General features: G+C 35.6%; 2 protein-coding genes across 3 annotated transcripts; one reads left to right on the top strand and one right to left on the bottom strand.

Moving 5' to 3' along the window:
- Nucleotides 1-7061: 7061 nt before the first annotated feature.
- Nucleotides 7062-10354, bottom strand: LOC127159632 (SLAM family member 5-like). Its single transcript, XM_051102421.1, has 5 exons — nucleotides 10272-10354; nucleotides 9471-9790; nucleotides 8907-9209; nucleotides 8218-8517; nucleotides 7062-8015 (listed from the first exon to the last, which is right to left on the bottom strand). The coding sequence occupies exons 2-5, from the start codon at nucleotides 9571-9573 to the stop codon at nucleotides 7954-7956; spliced, it is 768 nt and encodes a 255-aa protein (XP_050958378.1). The 5' UTR covers nucleotides 9574-9790; nucleotides 10272-10354; the 3' UTR covers nucleotides 7062-7953.
- A 2099-nt stretch (nucleotides 10355-12453) lies between these two features.
- On the top strand, nucleotides 12454-19589 carry LOC127159633 (uncharacterized). Of its 2 annotated transcripts, none has more exons than XM_051102422.1 (6): nucleotides 12454-12631; nucleotides 14072-14410; nucleotides 14717-14773; nucleotides 15282-15395; nucleotides 15533-15564; nucleotides 18371-19589. In XM_051102422.1, exons 1-6 carry the CDS (start codon nucleotides 12589-12591, stop codon nucleotides 18479-18481), a joined length of 696 nt encoding a protein of 231 aa, XP_050958379.1. In that variant the 5' UTR covers nucleotides 12454-12588; the 3' UTR covers nucleotides 18482-19589. The 2 variants fall into 2 exon arrangements, with proteins under 2 accessions (XP_050958379.1, XP_050958380.1); XM_051102423.1 differs by having other exon boundaries at nucleotides 15520-15564; nucleotides 18371-18493.
- The last annotated feature ends 423 nt before the right edge of the window (nucleotides 19590-20012 follow it).

Genomic DNA, 20012 nt, shown 5'->3' with positions numbered 1-20012 from the left:
GAAATATATCAGTCTGTGTGGAATGAATGTATACATTATACAAGTTTCACTTCTTGAAAGGAATTAGTGAAATAAATAAAATTTTTGAAGATATTCTAATTATATGACCAGCACCTGTAGCAGCCCCAACCCATACCGCTGCTGTGGAACCTCTGCCTGTCTGGGTGTTTTCTAACCTTATTTTAATGAGTCTGAACATGTTTGTAAACCAAGCCCATCTTGCAGGTGGTCCGAGTATGATTCAGTTTCAGCTATCAATATGGTTTTTTTAAACACTGCATTGTGAACACAAATAGCTCCAAGCTATTTGAGTTCACAATGCTACAAAATCCAATTTAGCAGGTCATCAGATGCTTCTGTTCAAAGTGATTATTCCTCATGGCCGCCTTTCCTGGCAGATTTCTACAAAGTACATTGACAACTTACATTTTTGTGTCAAACCCACAGCAAGATATTTAACAATTTTACTAAACCACTTTATGAATATTTGCACATGGATGTCTCAGTTGCTTTCATCTCTTAGTAAATCAGCAAGTAGAATCAGTGCTACCACTTTTCTCTGTCATGTGTAAACCATCTTCTTTTGCATGTTTCTGAGGATGACCCATTCAGTTCAGGCTAACTAAAAGTCAGCCGTGTGCCGTGTTGCTTCATACTTTGGCTTATGAAGCAGGAGACGTCAGTACTTGACGTCTCACCTGTTTCATTAGCACATTACATTTCTTCATAACTTCATTACATTACAACGTTTTACAGCAGCTTTGTGGTTAAATTTTGTTACTTATCAGCCTCAGCAGAGATTTCTCCCTGGGATCCTCATGTCCACTACCCTGTGGTCGAAAGAATGGCCTCCTAAGCATTTCCTTCCATTGGGACAACTCCATGGAGTGCACTGTAATCTATTGTCTCAACAAATGCAAATCAAGTTCTGACAAGCAAATACAGTTCCTCAGGTCTTCTGTCTGCATTATAATTAAAGCAGAACTTATAACAGGAGTTCAAATATATATTTTGTTCATTTATATTAGATAAAAGTTAATCAAAACTAGATGTCGCTCATAGTACAATTTGCATATTATTTGTAGTGAATACACTCTGCGGAGATTATATCAAGGCCACAGCATGCAAGATGCTGCCCTTATTATAGAATATAATGTAATATATTGCATTGTTCTTTTATTAGATGTTATAGTGATTGTAACTACAGTAAACCCAGTAATGTGATATCAGACATCTCTTACACAATCAAAAACAAAATGACAGTAGAAACAACAAATGTGTATGATGTAAAAATACGTTATTTAGAAATGATTGTTCTGTTTAAATCTTTAAAAAAAGTGGTGGACATTAGTAATCCAAATGTGAATATACACCTACTAGCCACTTTATTAGATACACTTTGCTAGTTTAATCATTAATACTTTGGGGTTCACCTTGTCTCAAGAGCACTAAAATTGCTTAGAAAAAAGCCACTTGTTGAAGACATGATTTTTTTTTTCAATTGGTGAATACATTAAATTGAAGTCGAGTTTGTGCACTTTCAAATACAAATAATTTTTTATTTATGTGTTAAATGACACAAAATAGGTGTGATATCAAGAATAGTTGTTCTTTAAATTTCTTACACTTCTCTTGCTAGAGCTGGAAATACCTACTGAATCTAGTATATGAGGTCATGATATATATAGAGATGCTTATGACAAATGTTTATTCTTGAGGATAAAGAGTCACCAGGTATACAATAAACAAAACATAAATAATACATCCTGACTAAAACAACACTCTTCACTGTAAAAAACAATTTGTTGAGTCAACTTAAAATAATTTGTAACCTGGCTGCCTTAAAATTTTAAATTCAGTCAACTCAAAAGTTTATTCAACTTGAAATGTTAAATTATACTAAGTGATAACTTAAATATTTCAGTTGAATCAACTTAAAATTTTAAGGCAGCTGGGTTACTTACCCATCTGTTAAGTTTAGCAAACACAAATATCTAAGTTGTTATATTGTCTGCAGCCAAAGATGAAGTCGAACACACCTTGTATGTTTAGTAGGGATGTGACCAGAAGAGTAGTATCTCGGGAGATCTCGTGACGATATCCTCCCAAAACATTAGGCTCGTTTGAGATGCGCCTCGCCTCGCCTTGCCTGAAATGTAGGCGAGAGTAGGCGGCTGCAGTGAGGGGAGGAGTGAAATAAGTGCAGTCAAGACGGACCGAATTCTGACCTGTCGAAGTAGAACAGATACCTACGAGATCAAAGGCGGATATCGCGTTATCACACTCACCTGCTGTGTTGCTGATAAACATGATATAATTTCAGCTCTGTTTTTATATGAAAATAAATATGTTGAAAGACACTCAAAGCGCTTGCTATTTAATTCCATACAAAAGGCGTATTTATCATCCATTTTTGCTTTAATACAAACGTGTATTTTAGATTTTTATAGAAATACGACAACAATTACATATCTTAAGCAAAGATCACACTGGCATAGTGTTTGGGAATATTCATGCATAATTTAAACACATAACCACATGATATTACATTTAAAAAATAAAACATTTTAGAAAAGAACGGCAACATCACAGTTGTCTGAACCAATGAGCTTTAAGCTGTGTCGTCATCCAGGCGTTTCCCATCGTGCTTTTGGTCTGCGCAGTCGGTGGAGAGCTACTGCTCCCGACTGCGCAATCCGACACAGCCGCCTCGCCGTCGCCAGAGTTTTTTGGCACACGTCAGCATGACATCAGAGAAAGGCGGACGTAACTTGGACACATTTTTAACCGGCATGCATCTTGCCGTGATCACCGGTGATCAATTCTGCGCAGAATTTGCTCATCTCCAATGTATTAAAAACAACTGGGATTGTCAATTTATTCAGAATCGTGAAGCTCTTGTTTAAATGTTGTTTATTACTGCATATAATTCATTAAAATGGAAGTTTAATTTCATAAAATTTAACATGCACCTACTCTTTTTTTTTTTTTTTTTTTTTTTTTTTTTTTTTGCATTTTGCATTTTGTCTTTATCAGTTGAATAAAATACTATTTTCCCTATATATTTCGTCACTGAGGATTTCTTAAGAAAAGTTTAAATATCTCATCTTGTCTCGTTCTCATGAACCCAGTCTAGTGTCTGGTCTCGTGGGATAAGTGTCTCATCACACCCCTAGTGTTTTGTTTGTAGGTGAAGGGCTTCTTCCTGTCCTGCCACCATGAACGTTTTTTAAGACCCTTTAATCTACAGAAACAAAACACATGATGAGAAACTGCATCTGACACAGAGGCAGAGAAACAATAACAGCAAAATCATTACATGCAAAAGTTTAGGATCACTTTTTGAAATTTTCACCAATTGTCCAAAACATGTGATCTCCAAACTTACACCATTTTGCTGACTTGCTACTGCGTTTAATTATTTTATGTTATTGCTATTTTCTTAACACCTCTGAAATGAGCCAACCTTTTGACGTGAATATATCTGCTAAACACATGCTAAAGACACTGATGGGCCTATTGTTTACATAATCCTGATATTATCAAACCATAAATTTTAAATTACAAAAAAAAAGAAGAAAGAAAACATTAGTATTAAACTAATTTCCTGCCCCTTCAATAAAAATATGTAGTTAACGAGACTCGTGTAGGTTTGTCTGACAAGTGAATGTTTAAATCTGTAACAGAAACAGTTTGCCATTTCTCTATTTTTTTTTTTTCCCCGTGTGTCACTTTCAATCTTCTTGTTGTGTAAGGACCAGTTTGGCAAATTTTTGCCAATTTTCACCTAGTTTGCCTTAATTGTGGCTTACATACTTACACATATTTTCCTGTTTGTTGTACTATGTCAGAAATTATTTATAAATAACTAATGTTGGTTGCATAAATATATAAAATGTATAAACATAGTGAGTTTCCTGTGAACACTGATGTTTCTTGTTGCATATTGTTGTGATGCTATTATTCCAAACACTAGATGGCACCAATCTGCATCAGGAAAATAATGATAAACATAGGAAGGTGTAAATATGAGTCAAAGTGATTGGTAAAACATATCAACATTTGCTTTCTGTTAATAATAATTGTCTCTCTTTTACAGCTTCCTAGCAGAAAAACACTGATTAGCCGCAACATTAAATCCACCTGCCTAATATGGTGTACATCCCCCTTGTGCTGCCCAAACAGCTCTGATGCATCAAACCTGAATCATGGACACCATAAGACCTCTAAACGTGTCCTGTATTCTTTGTCACCAAGACATTAGCAGCACATCCTTTGAGTCCTACAAGTTGTGAGGTAGGGCCTCCATGGATGGGATTTGTTGCTCCAGCACATCCCATAGTTTAGGGTTGCCCAAACTTGGTCCTAAAGGGCCGGTGTACTGCAGAGTTTAGCTCTAACCCCAATTAGACACACCTGAACCAGCTAATCAAGCTCTTACTAGACATACTAGAAATGTCCAGACAGCTGTGTTGGAGTTAAATTCTGCAGGACACTGGCCCTCCAGGACCGAGTTCGGGCACCCCTGCCATAGATGCTCAGTTGCATTAAGATCTGGGGAATTTGGAGGCCAAGGCAACAGCCATTCCTGGACAATTTTTGCAGTGTGGCAGGGTGCATTATCCTGCTGAAAGAGGTCAATGCCATCAGGGAATACCATTCATCAAACCAGGCAAACTTCATTCACTGCTCCAGGTCCAATTTGAAAATTCACAGGGTTTTCGAAAAATATATTTTTTTGCAGTTTGTAATGTATAGCTCTCCCTCAATGTATACAGATTGCAAAGTTGTTAATCAAAAAGTGCATTATACATAAAGATATGTCTCTTAAAAGAAAGAGACGACTCAGAATCATTTTAATGAGTCATTATATTTTTTAACCTTCTGCCTGTTACCAGTCTACATCACTGGGTAACACATTAGTATAATCCCCACCTGCCCATGAAATACAAACAGTCTGACCTGCCCACAAACACTTCTGCTAGTTCCATGAAAATGACAAATTAATAATATTACTTGGTGAAGGACCTACTTCCTCTTTGGTAGCACATGATATTTATAAATGCCACGAACTAAGAAGTAAAGAGTGAACACATCTGTATTAGTAGAACCATTAATGTTTATGTGAATATATATATATATATATATATATATATATATATGGATGTATTTTATACGTATTTTGTTTATTTATGGATGTATGTTATATGTATTTTTGTTTTGATTTGTATTTGCTATGTACAATGCTTTGGCAATATGTATAAGTATGTCATGCCAATAAAGCAATATGAATTGAGAATTGAATTGAATTGAATTGTGTTTAGATTATGTTGAGAAGAGACAAGCAAGTTTGTTATATTTTCATTGCCAAAAGATGATGTAAAGAATCAGTGGTTAAAATTAATTTTTTCCCCATTATACCACAGCAATACAATTCAAACCTTTTGTTGTTCTTGTCATTGTACCAAGGACTGCTTTTTTAATTTTGTCTTTTATCTTCTTTGACTTCTAAACCTCCTTATTTGGACCAACAAGCATCTCTGAATCACAGCCTTTAAGTACGATTGATATGTTATGTGTACATTTTCAAGTGAGTGCTCAAAATATCTTTAAAGGGGTCATCGGATGCCCATTTTCCACAAGTTGATATGATTCTTTAGGGCAGGGGTCACCAGATCCGGTCCTGGAGGGCCGGTGTCCCTGCAGAGTTTAGCTCCAACCCTAATCAAACACACCTGAACCAGCTAATCAAGGCTCCAGAAAGTTGGAGGTAAACTCTGCAGGACACCGGCCCTCCAGGAACAAGTTTGGTGACCCCTGCTTTAGGGTCTTAATGAAAAGTCTATAATATGCTTTGGTTAAAAATTCGCAATGGTAGTGTAAAACAACACCCTTTTTACCTTGTCAATCCCTGCTCAGGCATCGAAACAAAGAGGGTGGACTGATCTGAGGTAAAACACTCATGTCAATTGTGGGAGCGGCCTCTGTCTGTGTGACGCCACACCGACAGGCATCTGAGAACGGCTCGATTTGAAAAAGGGGATATTATTTTTACAGATTAATTAAAAACCACTGCATGGATTTTTATCATTATAGGGTAGATTTGTACATACACTGCCAACACACATTAATGTTCAAACAACATGTAAAAGTGAACTTAACATCCGATGACCCCTTTAAATATTTTTGTGCTAATATGCAATGGATACCTAATGCAGCTTTAGGTATCCAGGTAAACCACAGTATTACTTGCTGAAACAGCTGTGAACACACTATTTCGTAAGAATGTGTTGATTAATGTAGAATGTCATTGTTCTAATTACTAATACTAATAATCTAATTACTAAAATGTTTAATAATAAAGAATGTAACTTGGACATATTTTGGTTTACAAACTGTATATTTTCATCAGTTAGTCACGTTAGCACTTGGCTAATGTATCCACCATTATTGTGTTGTTAAGTGTTTACACTTTAGCAGCTAAACTTTAGCTGTGGGCACAATTTACTTGCTATATTATTGTTTTATGTAAAGGTGCATGCAGGGTTGCCAGGTTTTTACAGCAAAATCCAATTGCTATTCAAAACTAGCCCAATCGGGTTTCAGGGTGTAAAATATACACTTTTTGTTTGCATTCCAGGGGCTAAATATGACATTATTGGGGTCGTTTCAGCCTGCCACATCAAAAACAACCGCAGACAAAAACACCACACCAACACTGATGGTAGAGCTCACTAACTTGCTCAAATGCTCCTCTCTGTACTAATTACAGCAGGTTTGGCCAGCTGACCAATCAGAGCAGAGTAGGTTTACGGAAGGGACGGTCTGACAGACATTATGCTCAAAACAGATTCTAATGAACTGTTTCTAAATCATTGACAAATGACTATGTATATTCTGAGAAAAAAGTTTAAATATCTCTGATGCATTTAAATATCTTCTGATGCATTTAAATTTGTTGTAGGGGACTCTAACACAATATTAGGACACTCCAGGACAAGATCTGAGGAATCGCTATTATTAGGGATGTGATCGTTGCTTTGGACAATAGACAGTGATGATGTGCTTGTGCCGAATTTGTTTATTGTGTGTGATACTGCAAAGCACCCGACATTTAGTTACATTTTCTACATAAGCATAAAACATAAGCATGCATACATATTCTACATAAGATAAAATAAGGATACATAAGGATAAAACATAAGCAGTAAATGACACATAAAAGAGCACAGAAGGGTGGGATCAACATTTATAATTTCTATATGAAAATACACGTGATACAACTAGTGAAGAGAAAAACAAGACATGGCAGGGAATAAATGTGAACAAAACGTCCCCCCAACTGAGCCTGGTTTCTCCCAAGGTTTTTTTTCTCCATTTGTCACCGATGGAGTTTTGGTTCCTTGCCGCTGTCGCCTCTGGATTGCTTAGTTGGGGACACTTTATCTTCACTTTATCTTCACACAATATTTTATTTTGTTGTATTTGATTAACTACCTTTACCTAAAAATTGAGTGTTTACTGTTGCCCTTTGCATTGTTGATGTACTATTTCCTATTTAATACTGTACAGCCGCCTTGTCACAATTCTGTATTGTTAAAGGCGGTATATAAATAAAGGTGATTTGATTTGATTTGATAAGCCAACAGGAGACTGGTTTTCCTTTTCTGTAAACAAAACATGGTTCTCACGAGATTAGCATGTTCTAACCTGAGCTTATGCTATGCCTACATCCTACATCATCTGCTGGAATGCCACTCTCTCCTGAATGTGTGTACGACAGTTAGCAGAAGTTTGAAATTACAGTTTACAAAGTTTTAAAAATGGATATTATTCTTACACAAACACATCGATTCATTTCAGAAGGCCTTTTTTAAGCCACCGGAGCAGTTTGGAGCACTTTTTATGATGGATGGATGCATTTGATTTTGCTTTCAAAATATCAACCACCATTCAGTCATTATTAGGCTTGAAAGACCCAGGCCACATTTTAATGATACTCTGACTGTATTCGTCTGAAAGAACATCAGAAAAGAAAACATCAGAACATCATGAAAGAAGTCACATATACCTAGAATTCCTTGAGGGTGAGTAAATCATGGGGTAATTTTCATTTTTGGATAAACTATCCTTTTAATGATTGTATATTTTAATGTTAAAAGCAGAGATCAGCTTAAAATAATCAATAAATAATCACTGCTATCACCACTATCGTACCTGAGCGAATATGACAGATTTGAATGATGTCCAGATGTGTGGTCTGGTTGCTGATGGGATTGTTGATCACACAGCTGTAGGTGTTTTTATCCTGATATTCCACCTCCAGAGGTAGAGAGAGACTGATGCTGAGATCAGACACACTGATGCTGGACAATAAACTCTTTCCTTTGTACCAGGAGAGACTCACATCACTCACATTTAACACTGAACACAGCAATAAACAATTCTGCTGTGATGATGATGATGACAAAATATTTTGTGAAGAATATCTGGTAATGTTAGGAGTGGGCAGACGAGCTAGAAAACATGAGAATAATAATAATAATAATAATAAAATATTCCACTTGGAAAAATATGACCCTGACAATGGTCAATTTTTGACAAAAGGACTTTTTTTTTTTTTTTTTTAAAGAAAACGTATATTAAAATTGATTTTATATATACAGTATATCAATTATATTTTAATCAAATTTAAGCACCATATTTCTGCTTTTAAATTGTCCAGATATTGGCCTCTAAATTTCTTGCTGTAAACCTCCATTATTACAGCTACCCCCCCCACCCCACAAGAAATGGGAATTTTTTTTTTTTTGTATCAATAACATTATGCTGTTGATTGAACTTAACTTATATTTAACCTGATATATTGTGTTAATTAAACAAGAACAAATTAGTTTTTTACTCACCATAGACAGAAACACTGAATGTTTTTATTGACCGTTTCACTCCACTAATCTTTACTTCATAGAGTCCAGCATGTTCAATTATGATGTTTGTGATGGTCAGAGATCCAGTCTGTCTGTTCAGCTTCAGTCTGTCTCTGAATCTCACATCACGGAAGATTTGGTTCTCTCTCTTGATTTGAGCTATGACAGACTTTTCAGCTCCAAATTTCCACAGAATATCATCGTCTTCATGTATTTCAGTAACATCAGTGTTCAGAGTTACAGAATCTCCCTCCATCACTGACACTGACTCACCAAACACACCTGATGAACATACAGGAACAAATGAAGACATTTGCTGATTTACAGAGCCAGAAATCAGTTGTAGTGTGTATCTAAATGTGAACTGACACCTTAATCTGTACAGATTGTTGTGAAAACTAATAACAATATCACAATCATACTGATTCAATGTATCTGAGAAGAACAGGAAATTAAAGTTTTCTAATTTGAACAGTTATAGCAGCTTTATTTCTCTGAAATTAGAGTAATGAAGACATTAAAAAAAAATATTGTAGAACTTACCAGTCAAACGCCACCAGCACAAAGAGAACAAAACAAACTTGCAAACCATTTTCCTTAGTTGTTTAGTAAAATCTAGAGACTCAGCTAGAAACTCTCTACCCATGGTAGAGCTTGACACTTTTAGTGTGTCAAATGCATACACTCTTTTCGAAAGTTATTGTTGAGAAGCTTAACTAGGATTGTATTCTGAGGTGGTTCTAATTTCTTTAGCCTTCCTCTTGGTGTGTCGGTTAGAACACAGGAGTGGATCAGGCGGTAAACGTCAATCAAAGAGGTTTATTGAACACTGAAAATGCATTGAAGGGTGTATGTGCGTGGTTCTACAATAAAACAGAAATAAAGAAATTATCAGCATAACATTACTTCTGTATCAAAACAAATCACATTAATCTATACAAAAATACTATGTAAATACAGTATTCAGTATCAACGTTCTGTGGTGATGTACAAAACAATAGTGCGGTGCTCTTTTATGTAAACACAATCGGCACGTCAAACTGAAAGTGCCCGGATACTTGCAATAAATCTCTCACAACAACCAATTAAAGTACCTATATATAAACTTCACAGTAATAATTCCCAATATAGCAGCATAATGAGATGGATAAACATACAGAACAGGATGGGAATACAAATAGCGATGTCATATTTGTAAACACAGCACGTGAATGCGGTGAATTCGTTAGCATAGCCGTACACTCATTTCACGTTCAATCGCGAACAGCAGATAAACACCTCATCTTCTCGCAACGGAATATTAGAATGAACAAGAACAGCCTATAGAGGCGAGCGGGTACTCACAATTAGTCACAGACGCACACACACAAAGGGCGATTATTTCTCCCGCTCCCGGGACATGTCTCTCTCTCTCGCTTCATTTTGCTGCGTCATGGCTATGATTGACAGGTGTCCTAAGCCCCGCCTTTCCAACGGTTATATAAATTATAAATGATCTCTTGGCACTTATGTAAAATTCAAAATAAATCTGTCTTTTAATTGTTACAAATGAAAAAAAAAGGTGTGACAAACAGCTCAGCAGAGTCGAACTGAAACCTGTGGTCTGAAGTGTTATTTGATCAATTGGACAAACATCTTGCATGCATTGTTTCATGTGTTTGAAGAGCCTCTTTGTAATTTGGTGCTATGAACCTTGCAGTTGATCCCCTCACAGAATAGTTTTACAGCAGTAAGTAAATCAATTCTTACCCATTATAAATAATTAAACTATACAAATTGACAGCTGAACATCTCTCAACACTAAATATATAACACACCAATAAACTGAATAATATGCTGATACTGTAACAAAGAGTTGGGATCCACACTCTTAAAAATAAAGGTGCTTCACAATGTCATAGAAGAACATTTCTGTCTTAATGGTTACATAAAGAACTTTTGAACATCTGAAGAACTTTTTTGTTTCACAAAAGTTTCTTTGTGGCCAAAGAAGGTTCTTCAGATTATAAAAGGTAAGAACAGGATTGTAAGAAAAAGTGAGGACGTCAAAGATCTTGATGAAGAATAACTTTGGATTCAGTTGAGTCAGAATGAATCCAGAACATCCTAAGTTCAGACCTTTTATATAGTTACAGTTTACTACCCTTCATTTAAATGAAGCTGCTCCTGTTGCAACAGCTGTAATCTGTATGTTAATTTAGTTCTGGCACCCCTTTGTCTGAGATGGTTCTCAGTGTCCCACACCCAATCTCATTCTGCAATTGGTCGTCATTTGCTCAGGATCCGATTTTCCCAAATTGTCTAGAAACAACATAATTGTCGAATTCTTCTTCTCTAATAATTAAGCCATTTTGAGAAATGAGCATGAACAAACATATTGTGGATAGTAGAATCTGGGTCAAGGCAGACTATAGATTCTTGCAGGATGGTGGAACCAAAAATGGTTCTTCTATGGCATCGCTGTGAAGAACCTTTTAAAGCATTTTTATTTTTAAGAGTGCATCTGTGGCTTTATTAAATGAAAGCAGTAATACAAACAGGCAGGCGTTGATCACCAGCAATAGTAATAGCAAAGACAAAACAGAGATGTGGTTACAAAACAGGCTGAGGGTCAGGGCAGGTTGGAAACAATCACAGGTCAACTCCAGGCAATGGAGGCAGAAACAATAGGCAGAGATCAAAGGTGCACACGCAGGCGCGATAAAATTAACAGTAGAACAGTAGTAAATGCCAGCCGTGCAGAACAACACCTCGCAGTTGCAAGGAGTGAGTGTGAGGCTTAAACAGGACGGTAAATGGGGAACAGGTGGAGTGTCAGTCAGTCCCAGGCACAGGGATTATGGGAAAGTCCGGTGTGAGTGTGTCAATATTATTCTGGAGGTGAGTGAGAGGGACCACAGAGGCATGATTCGTGACAGCTACACTGTAAACAGAAACATGACCATTTAATCTTTAATTTACTACAGAAACATTGAATCATGATGAGAAACGTTTTGACACAGAGAAAGAAAAAATTAAATTTAACAAAACTTTAAAACCTGTACAAGAAATTGAGAAAATAATTTACTGTTTTCATTTAAAATCTGTTTTATTTATTTATTTTTTTTCAGCATAGCGACTAATAACTATGCAAATACCATAATGCATTATAATTTCCAAGCATTCTAATGCTTTTATTTGGTAGAGATGTCTAATGCGGGTATCTTCAAATGAGACAGGAGAGATGAGATGAGATGAGTAACTGGTTTAGTGACCCCTTCTTCTGTGCCCATAACACTAATTGTGGCAACTTTGTGACTGAAGGATATCATTTGACATTTGTCAATTTTCTGATGACAGTTTTTGTAACATCAGTTTTTATGATTGAGTAGATGCACTTGCATTTATTTTTCATTGCGCCCTTTCAGGCTAGGACTGAAAAACATCGCCATCTGGTGAGATGTGTAGTGAACAAGTCCCTCCTCGTGACGTATTTGACATCAGCAGCTACCGGGTACGCGCACAACAGCAGAAGCGGGAGCAGCTCTGACGATACGTCGACATGTTTTACTTTCGGTTTTTTAGATTAAGGTAGATTTAGTTGTGGTGGCGTTGGAACAAAACCTTTTCGGAAAAAAAAGCTTTTCGTTCCATTGAATTAATTAGCATTTTTTCGGTGAAAATGAATTCTGTCGTTTTGGGGACGTGTGTTTTGGTCGTGCTTGGTAAGACACACATTTGTTATGATCTTTAACATGGTTAACCAGTTTTAATGTTTGAAAACGAAAGTTATGCTGAGCATTTTTATGTTTAAAGGAAATGTCTTAGTATACCAGGAAGTGGACAGTAGTAAGGTCAATCATAAAAACGTGGTACATGTTTTGTCAGAGACTAGCTGTCTTATTTGATGAATGTAGTAATGTTATTTACACGTTGTTTTAATCATTATTTTCTCGTAAAACGACTTTGGAAACACGTGACATGGTTTCTTATTTGATTATAACACGGATAAGTCTATTTGACATCTGAATTTACATCTGCAAGATGCATTTTTTAGACTGTTTGTTCATTGGCAATAAGCCTTAAAGACGTTTCCTGTCGGATGTCAAATATGTATTCAAGGCTAAGCTTCCACATCATTCATCACGTTTTGAAATTAAATTCTAATAATTATTAGATATTACATATAATTTGATAGTAAAACATAAATTGTTGGATATTTTATTGGTGCAAAGATGAGTATGTGTATTTTGTACAACATTTGCAACTGATTTTTATCACTTAATTAGAAGCACCACAATTACTAATTTGTGTCATCTGTTATTTATTTATTTATTAGAATTTAAACATATTGTACAGGCTGCCATATGGATGTGAGAGACTAGATGATGGTGCAGCTGGTACTGGAAATAGCCAGTTAATAGGCTATTGTTTCCCTTTAAAGTTTTTCAATGTTTTATTTACATAGCCTATTTACATAGTCATTTTGCTTATTATAATTATTATTATTTACATTGGCTGTAATTACTGTCATGCTTATTTATTTATTTTTTTTTTTATAATTTGTTGCAGATTGAAATGGTATGTTGTAACTGAAATGAAAATTGACTGTTAAATGAAAACTCAGATGTGAATCATGTCAAAAGCACGGATCCATTGGAGTCGATAATTTACAATAACTTGTAAATAATGATTTCCCTTAATAAATTATTTTGTTGGTCCATTGGGTTGGATTGCGTTCTCACCACAACAAATACTCCTCTTTCAGGGGATCTCAGGCTGATAGTTTTAGTGCAGATCTGAGCCCAGTTGGCCTGTTTATGCATCCCTCAGCAAACCGAACAAATGCACCAGGTTCTGTAACAAACATTCCAGATGAGCCTTACATAATACATACATTTCTTAGTCTTAATTCCATATAATATATATATATACTATAAACTTTGACTGCTGTTTATGTAAACTAAAATACAAGTACAAGTAGTAATTTGACATGATTGAGTCTAGTGTTTTATTAAAATGTTCAGGTGTTCTCACACCTGGCTCAATTTGAGCATTTGTTTCAGAACCTGGCATGAACAACATGGTCACGGTGCATTGTTGTTGTATATTTTTGTCCCACTATACCAGATTTAATTATAATTAACTGTTAATTTCTTCTCCAGGTGCTCTTTGTGTTGGTGCAGATGAAGTGCCAGTGTCAGTGACGGAGGGAGATCCAGTCACTCTACACACTGATGTTAAAGTAGACCAACACGAAAAGATTAAATGGTATTTTAATGACACACGTATCGCTCAAATCACTGGAGATCTCAGTAAGATCTGTACAGGTGTTCAGTGTAATGATGGCACTGAAAGATTCACAGACAGACTGAAGCTGGATCATCAGACTGGATCTCTGACCATCATGAACACCAGAACCACAGACTCTGGACGCTATACACTAGAGATCTACAGGGACAGTGACAACGACAGTGAAAAGATCTTCAAAGTTGCTGTCTACAGTGAGTCATTTAATGAATGTTAAAAGCAGGTTATATGTGTTAAATCACATTATTGTGGTTTCTCATCATTTAATGCCTGATCCTCTTTTCTTATCTGTTTAAATGCATCTGTTATCAGTAATTATTAGTTCTCTTAAGTTTATGTTTTATAAGTACAAAATATACGTTTTAGACAAAGTCAAGAAACAAAAAGCATGTAAAGTAATTTTTTACTTGTCTTTCTTGTATTATGATCAGCAGATCTGCTATTTTGTTATAGTTTTCTCTCCAGAAGGATGCTTCAGCAGCTGTTGGTTTGTGTTTCAGGTGTTACTGCCTCTAAACGAGATGAATTGAAAGAAACGCCAGTGGAGGGAAAATCTGGTATAGTAAATATTTTATATCCTGGTACAGAGAAAAAAAAAGTGATAATATGGTATTTTAATGACACTGTCATTGCTAACATCACTGGAGATCCCAGACTGAAACTGGATTGTGTGACTGAATCTCTGACCATCAAAAACTTTTGTTGATAGTATTGTTTTTATCATGGCCTGTTTGAAAATAAATAAATACATAATGAGGATTTAATGTTAATAATTTAAGTCTCTCTCATCCTAATATGCAGGTCAGAGTATCAGTTCTAATCTAATGTTATTAAAAAAGGCAAAAAATTTTTTACACATTTTTCTCAGCTCACAGTGCTGTTTTAGCCTCTGCTTCTAAAACTAAACAAAACAAATGAAAAACCTACCAGGTGACACCATTTAGTTAAATCAGTATCATACAACTGATGACCAACGTAGAAAGATGTTGAGAAATATTGTTAAATACTGGATCGATTATCATTTACTCTCTAGTAATAATGACTGTATGCCTTCATCTGTTTCAGATTCAGGTCTGTCTTCAGGTGCTGTAGCAGGAATATGTGTTTGTGTTCTGCTGATAGTGGCTGCAGCTGTTGCTGGTGTGATTTACTATCGCAGGCGTCAAGCAGGACAAAATGGTGAGTATTACATACAGATGATTTAACAAGATGTAAATATGTGATTCTTTGTGTGAAAGTAATCTTAAAATATGTGAAAATTTGTCTTTATTGTAGTTAACCAAAATAATGTGTGTTTAATTAGGTTACAGGAACAGGAACAGGAACCAGGACACAGCACTGTAATCAGGTATTGTGTGCACTCAATCTGTTTTTCTGCAAAAGAGAATTTTAACATCAATCATTTAATTTAACATCAGGAGCTGTGGTATAATATGAACATTTTCATATTAGTGATGTGTTATGTAGTGTTATTTTAGTATAATTAAATATCTTAGTTTCTATTTGTATTTTTTTTTCATTTTACTTTTAGTTCTGTTTTTGTTGTTATACATAATTTATACACACACTATGTTTAAATATGTCTACCCAGTTTTCCTTTTTTGTTGTTGTTTTTTTTTTTGTTTGTTTGTTTTAGTTACTTTACTACATCAGGTTGAAGCAAATGAACTTACCTATTTTTTTGGTTTTGTATTTTATTTTAGTAACATTTATTATAAGTTAGAAATGTTTTTAGTTAGCTGTAATTAACCTGGTCAGGTTTTGAGAGTAACCTAAATATACATGTGAATGGTTTCCCTTTTTTATTCTTTATTATCACCACCACGGAAGCAGATCTTCACAGGTGAGACAGTGGCAAAATATTAGGGAAAAAACAAAATAAAATAAAACAAACAACACACACAAATGACTCTCAAATAAACTAAAATGCATAAAAATATAAATTACATTTTTATAAGAGCAAATAAGAGTATCAGTAATATTGTAATACCGCTGTTAAAGCATCAGACATCATGACATGTATTGCTGTAGTACAGTATATGACACTGTGTTGCAGTGGATCAGACTGAAGATTCATAAACAGAAAAATGCCACATATACAGGTGCTGGTCATATAATTAGAATATCTTGAAAAAGTTGATTTATTTCACTAATTCCATTCAAGAAGTGAAACTTGTATAATGTACACATTCATTCCACACAGACTGATATATTTCAAGGGTTTATTTCTTTTAATTTTGATGATTATAACTGACAACTAATGAAAACCACAAATTCAGTATCTCAGAAAATTAGAATATTACTTAAGACCAATACAAAGAAAGGATTTTTAGAAATCTTGGTCAACTGAAAAGTATGAACATGAAAAGTATGAGCATGTACAGCACTGAATACATAGTTGGGGCTCCTTTTGCCTGAATTACTGCAGCAATGCGGTGTGGCATGGAGTCGATCAGTCTGTGGCACTGCTCAGGTGTTATGAGAGCCCAGGTTGCTCTGATAGTGGCCTTCAGCTCTTCTGCATTGTTGGGTCTGGCATATCACATCTTTCTCTTCACAATACCCCATTGATTTTGTATGGGGTTAAGGTCAGGCGAGTTTGCTGGCCAATTAAGAACAGGGATACCATGGTCCTTAAACCAGGTACTGGTAGCTTTGGCACTGTGTGCAGGTGCCAAGTCCTGTTGGAAAATGAAATCTGCATCTCCATAAAGTTGGTCAGCAGCAGGAAGCATGAAGTGCTCTAAAACGTCCTGGTATACAGCTGTGTTGACCTTGGACCTCAGAAAACACAGTGGAGCAACACCAGCAGATGACATGGCACCCCAAACCATCACTGACTGTGGAAACTTTACACTGGACCTCAAGCAACATGGATTCTGTGCCTCTCCTCTCTTCCTCCAGACTCTGGGACCCTGGGAAATTTTACTTTCATCAGAGAACATAACTTTGGACCACTCAGCAGAAGTCCAGTCCTTTTTGTCTTTAGCCCAGGCGAGACGCTTCTGATGCTGTCTGTTGTCCAAGAGTGGCTTGACACAAGGAATGCGACAGCTGAAACTAGGAGATTGTGAGGCGCGCTTAGTCAATGAAGCCGGTACTTTGATTAGTAGTAAAGCTCCATCAGGTGCGTTCAGCTGGAGCGGCAATTAATACACAGAGCCGTAAATCACTGACAAGCTACGCAAAATTGCGCTCATAATCGAATGCGATTCATCTGTGATAATGAGTGCGATTTTGCATAGCTTGTCAGTGATTTACGGCTCTGTGTATTAATTGCCGCTCCAGCTGAATGCACGTGATGGAGCTTTACTACTAATCAAAGTACCGGCTTTATTGACTAAGCACGCCTCACAATCTCATGCGATTAATCGTGCAGCCCTAGCTGAAACCCATGTTTTGCATACGTCTGTGTGGTTCTTGAAGCACCGACTCCAGCTGCAGCCCACTCTTTGTGAATCTTCCCCACATTTTGAATGGGTTTTGTTTCACAATTCTCTCCAGGGTGCGGTTATCCCTATTGCTTGTACACTTTTTTCTACCACATCTTTTCCTTCCTTTCACCTCTCTATTAATGTGCTTGAACACAGAGCTCTGTGAACAGCCAGTTTCTTTTGCAATGACCTTGTGTGTCTTGCTCTCCTTGTGCAAGGTGTCAATGGTCGTCTTTTGGACAACTGTCAAATCAGCAGTCTTCTCCATGATTGTGTAGCCTACAGAACTAGACTGTGAGACCATTTAAAGACCTTTGCAGGTGTTTTGAGTTAATTAGCTGATTAGAGTGTGGCACCAGGTGTCTTCAATACTGAACCTTTTCATAATATTCACATTTTCTGAGATACTGAATATGGGGGTTTCATTTGTTGTCAGTTATAATCATCAAAATTAAAAGAAATAAACGCTTAAAATATATCAGTCTGTGTGGAATGAATGTATACATTATACCAGTTTCACTTTTTGAATGGAATTAGTGAAATAAATACATTTTTTGAAGATATTCTAATTATATGACCAGCATCTGTAAGTCCTTTTTGTTAATATTTTATCAAAAAGAATAATTTAAAAAAATCCTGGTCTCTTCTATTTTTGTATTGTGTAACTTAAACATTAATCTTGTTAATTTCTTTTTAACATATGAATCTGCTTTGTTACAGGTGAATGATGCTGCATACTCATCTGTTAATGGTGCTGACAATGAACTGGAACCTGCTGCTAATGAGCCGTGCCATAATGGAAATGCAAATGCCAGTGAGACATCAGTTTGATAATGAGTCAAGATGGAAAATTCAAGTTTGTAGAAGTTTATTTAAGGAACTACAGTGATCGGGAAAGAAACACTGACTTCTTGTCTAAACAGTTATGCACTGATGTTTTGACCTATCTTTTTACATCCTCTCATAACTGTGTTTACACAAATGAGCTGCCAAGATGAGCACAGCTGGGATATGCAAACGTTTTTTAAGGAGGATGTGCCCATAAAAAACAAAGTTTTTGAAGGCAGCTGTCAATCAAACAACATTCAGGTACATAATTGAGTTTGCACAGCTTATAATGTAGGTGTCGTTACTCGAATTGTTGCATTTACTGAAACTATTGATATCCTTATGTTGTTTATGTATATGCCTTTTTTGACATAACTTAACTACCGTCATCAAGAAAGACTGTTGAATATGAACAGCATAGCTTTTTATAGGCCCATCAGCCAGTGACCAAATGTTGTGAAGTTGTAGTATTCAAAACACTACACTACACTACACTACTATATTCACTACTAAAGATTTTTCTGATTAGCTAGTTGTTGTGTACATTGTTGTGTATAAAGTTGTTATAAGTCGCGCTCACTTTTTTTGTAAAGTAAAGAAAGTTTATATTTTCATATTTTCAAGGGTTCTCAAAAAAAAAAAAAAAAAAACTGGAATCTGTGAGTTTTGTAAATCGTTAGCATATTACTTAATCATTTGTGAACGTATAGTGATGTTTTGTAAATTATTAGTTCATCATTATCTAGTTACTTGTAAATGATTTACATGAAATCTATAATTTAATAATCTGCAAAGCATAGATAAAAATACTAACATATCACTTATTAATTGTTTATGAATGCAGTCATGTTTTGTAAATGATTAGTTAATTATTAACCAATTACTCGTAAATTACTTGCAAATGAATTAACAAAACATACACAAATTGTTAACATCACTTAGTAATCTTTTATAACTGTTTTGTAAGTGATTATTTCATCATTAACTAATTGCTTATAAATGACTTACAACTGAATGTTATTATGAAGTGTTACCTAATGATCTCATATTTTTGTTTTATTATTTCAGAGTTGTAAATGTAGTTAGCAAACGTATTTGTCCTGTAAATTGCTTTAAAACTGATTGCATAAAAATGTTTGAAAAAGCATGCTGTAGTGGTGATTCATATTTCAACCACAGAAATGAGATATTTTATTTTTATTTTAATACAGTTATTCCTATTATTGGTCGCACAACATGATGAGTGGTCGCTCCAAAGGCCTTATATCATTAAAAATCTATTTAAAGTGAAAAGTGTGAAAAGTGCAGCACATCATTAACTGCAGGCATTTCTTTAGCCCCAGTTATTTCTGAACTTTGTCCAATCTCAGCTGCTCAATTGACCCTTTGCTGGGAAATTTATTAACAGGCAATCTCACCAGTCATAACGCCAAATATGCCATTTTGTCCAACAAACAAACCAGACAGGAGAGCAGATTAAAGTTGATGGTGGACTTGAACTTGAAAAATGTGTGTATTGACATCTTTTCACGGG

The sequence above is a fragment of the Labeo rohita genome, unplaced genomic scaffold, assembly GCF_022985175.1.
Source record: "Labeo rohita strain BAU-BD-2019 unplaced genomic scaffold, IGBB_LRoh.1.0 scaffold_238, whole genome shotgun sequence".
Lineage (NCBI taxonomy): Eukaryota > Metazoa > Chordata > Actinopteri > Cypriniformes > Cyprinidae > Labeo > Labeo rohita.
Note: the sequence above shows the minus strand (reverse complement) of the source record. Positions and strands in the feature narration are given on the sequence as shown.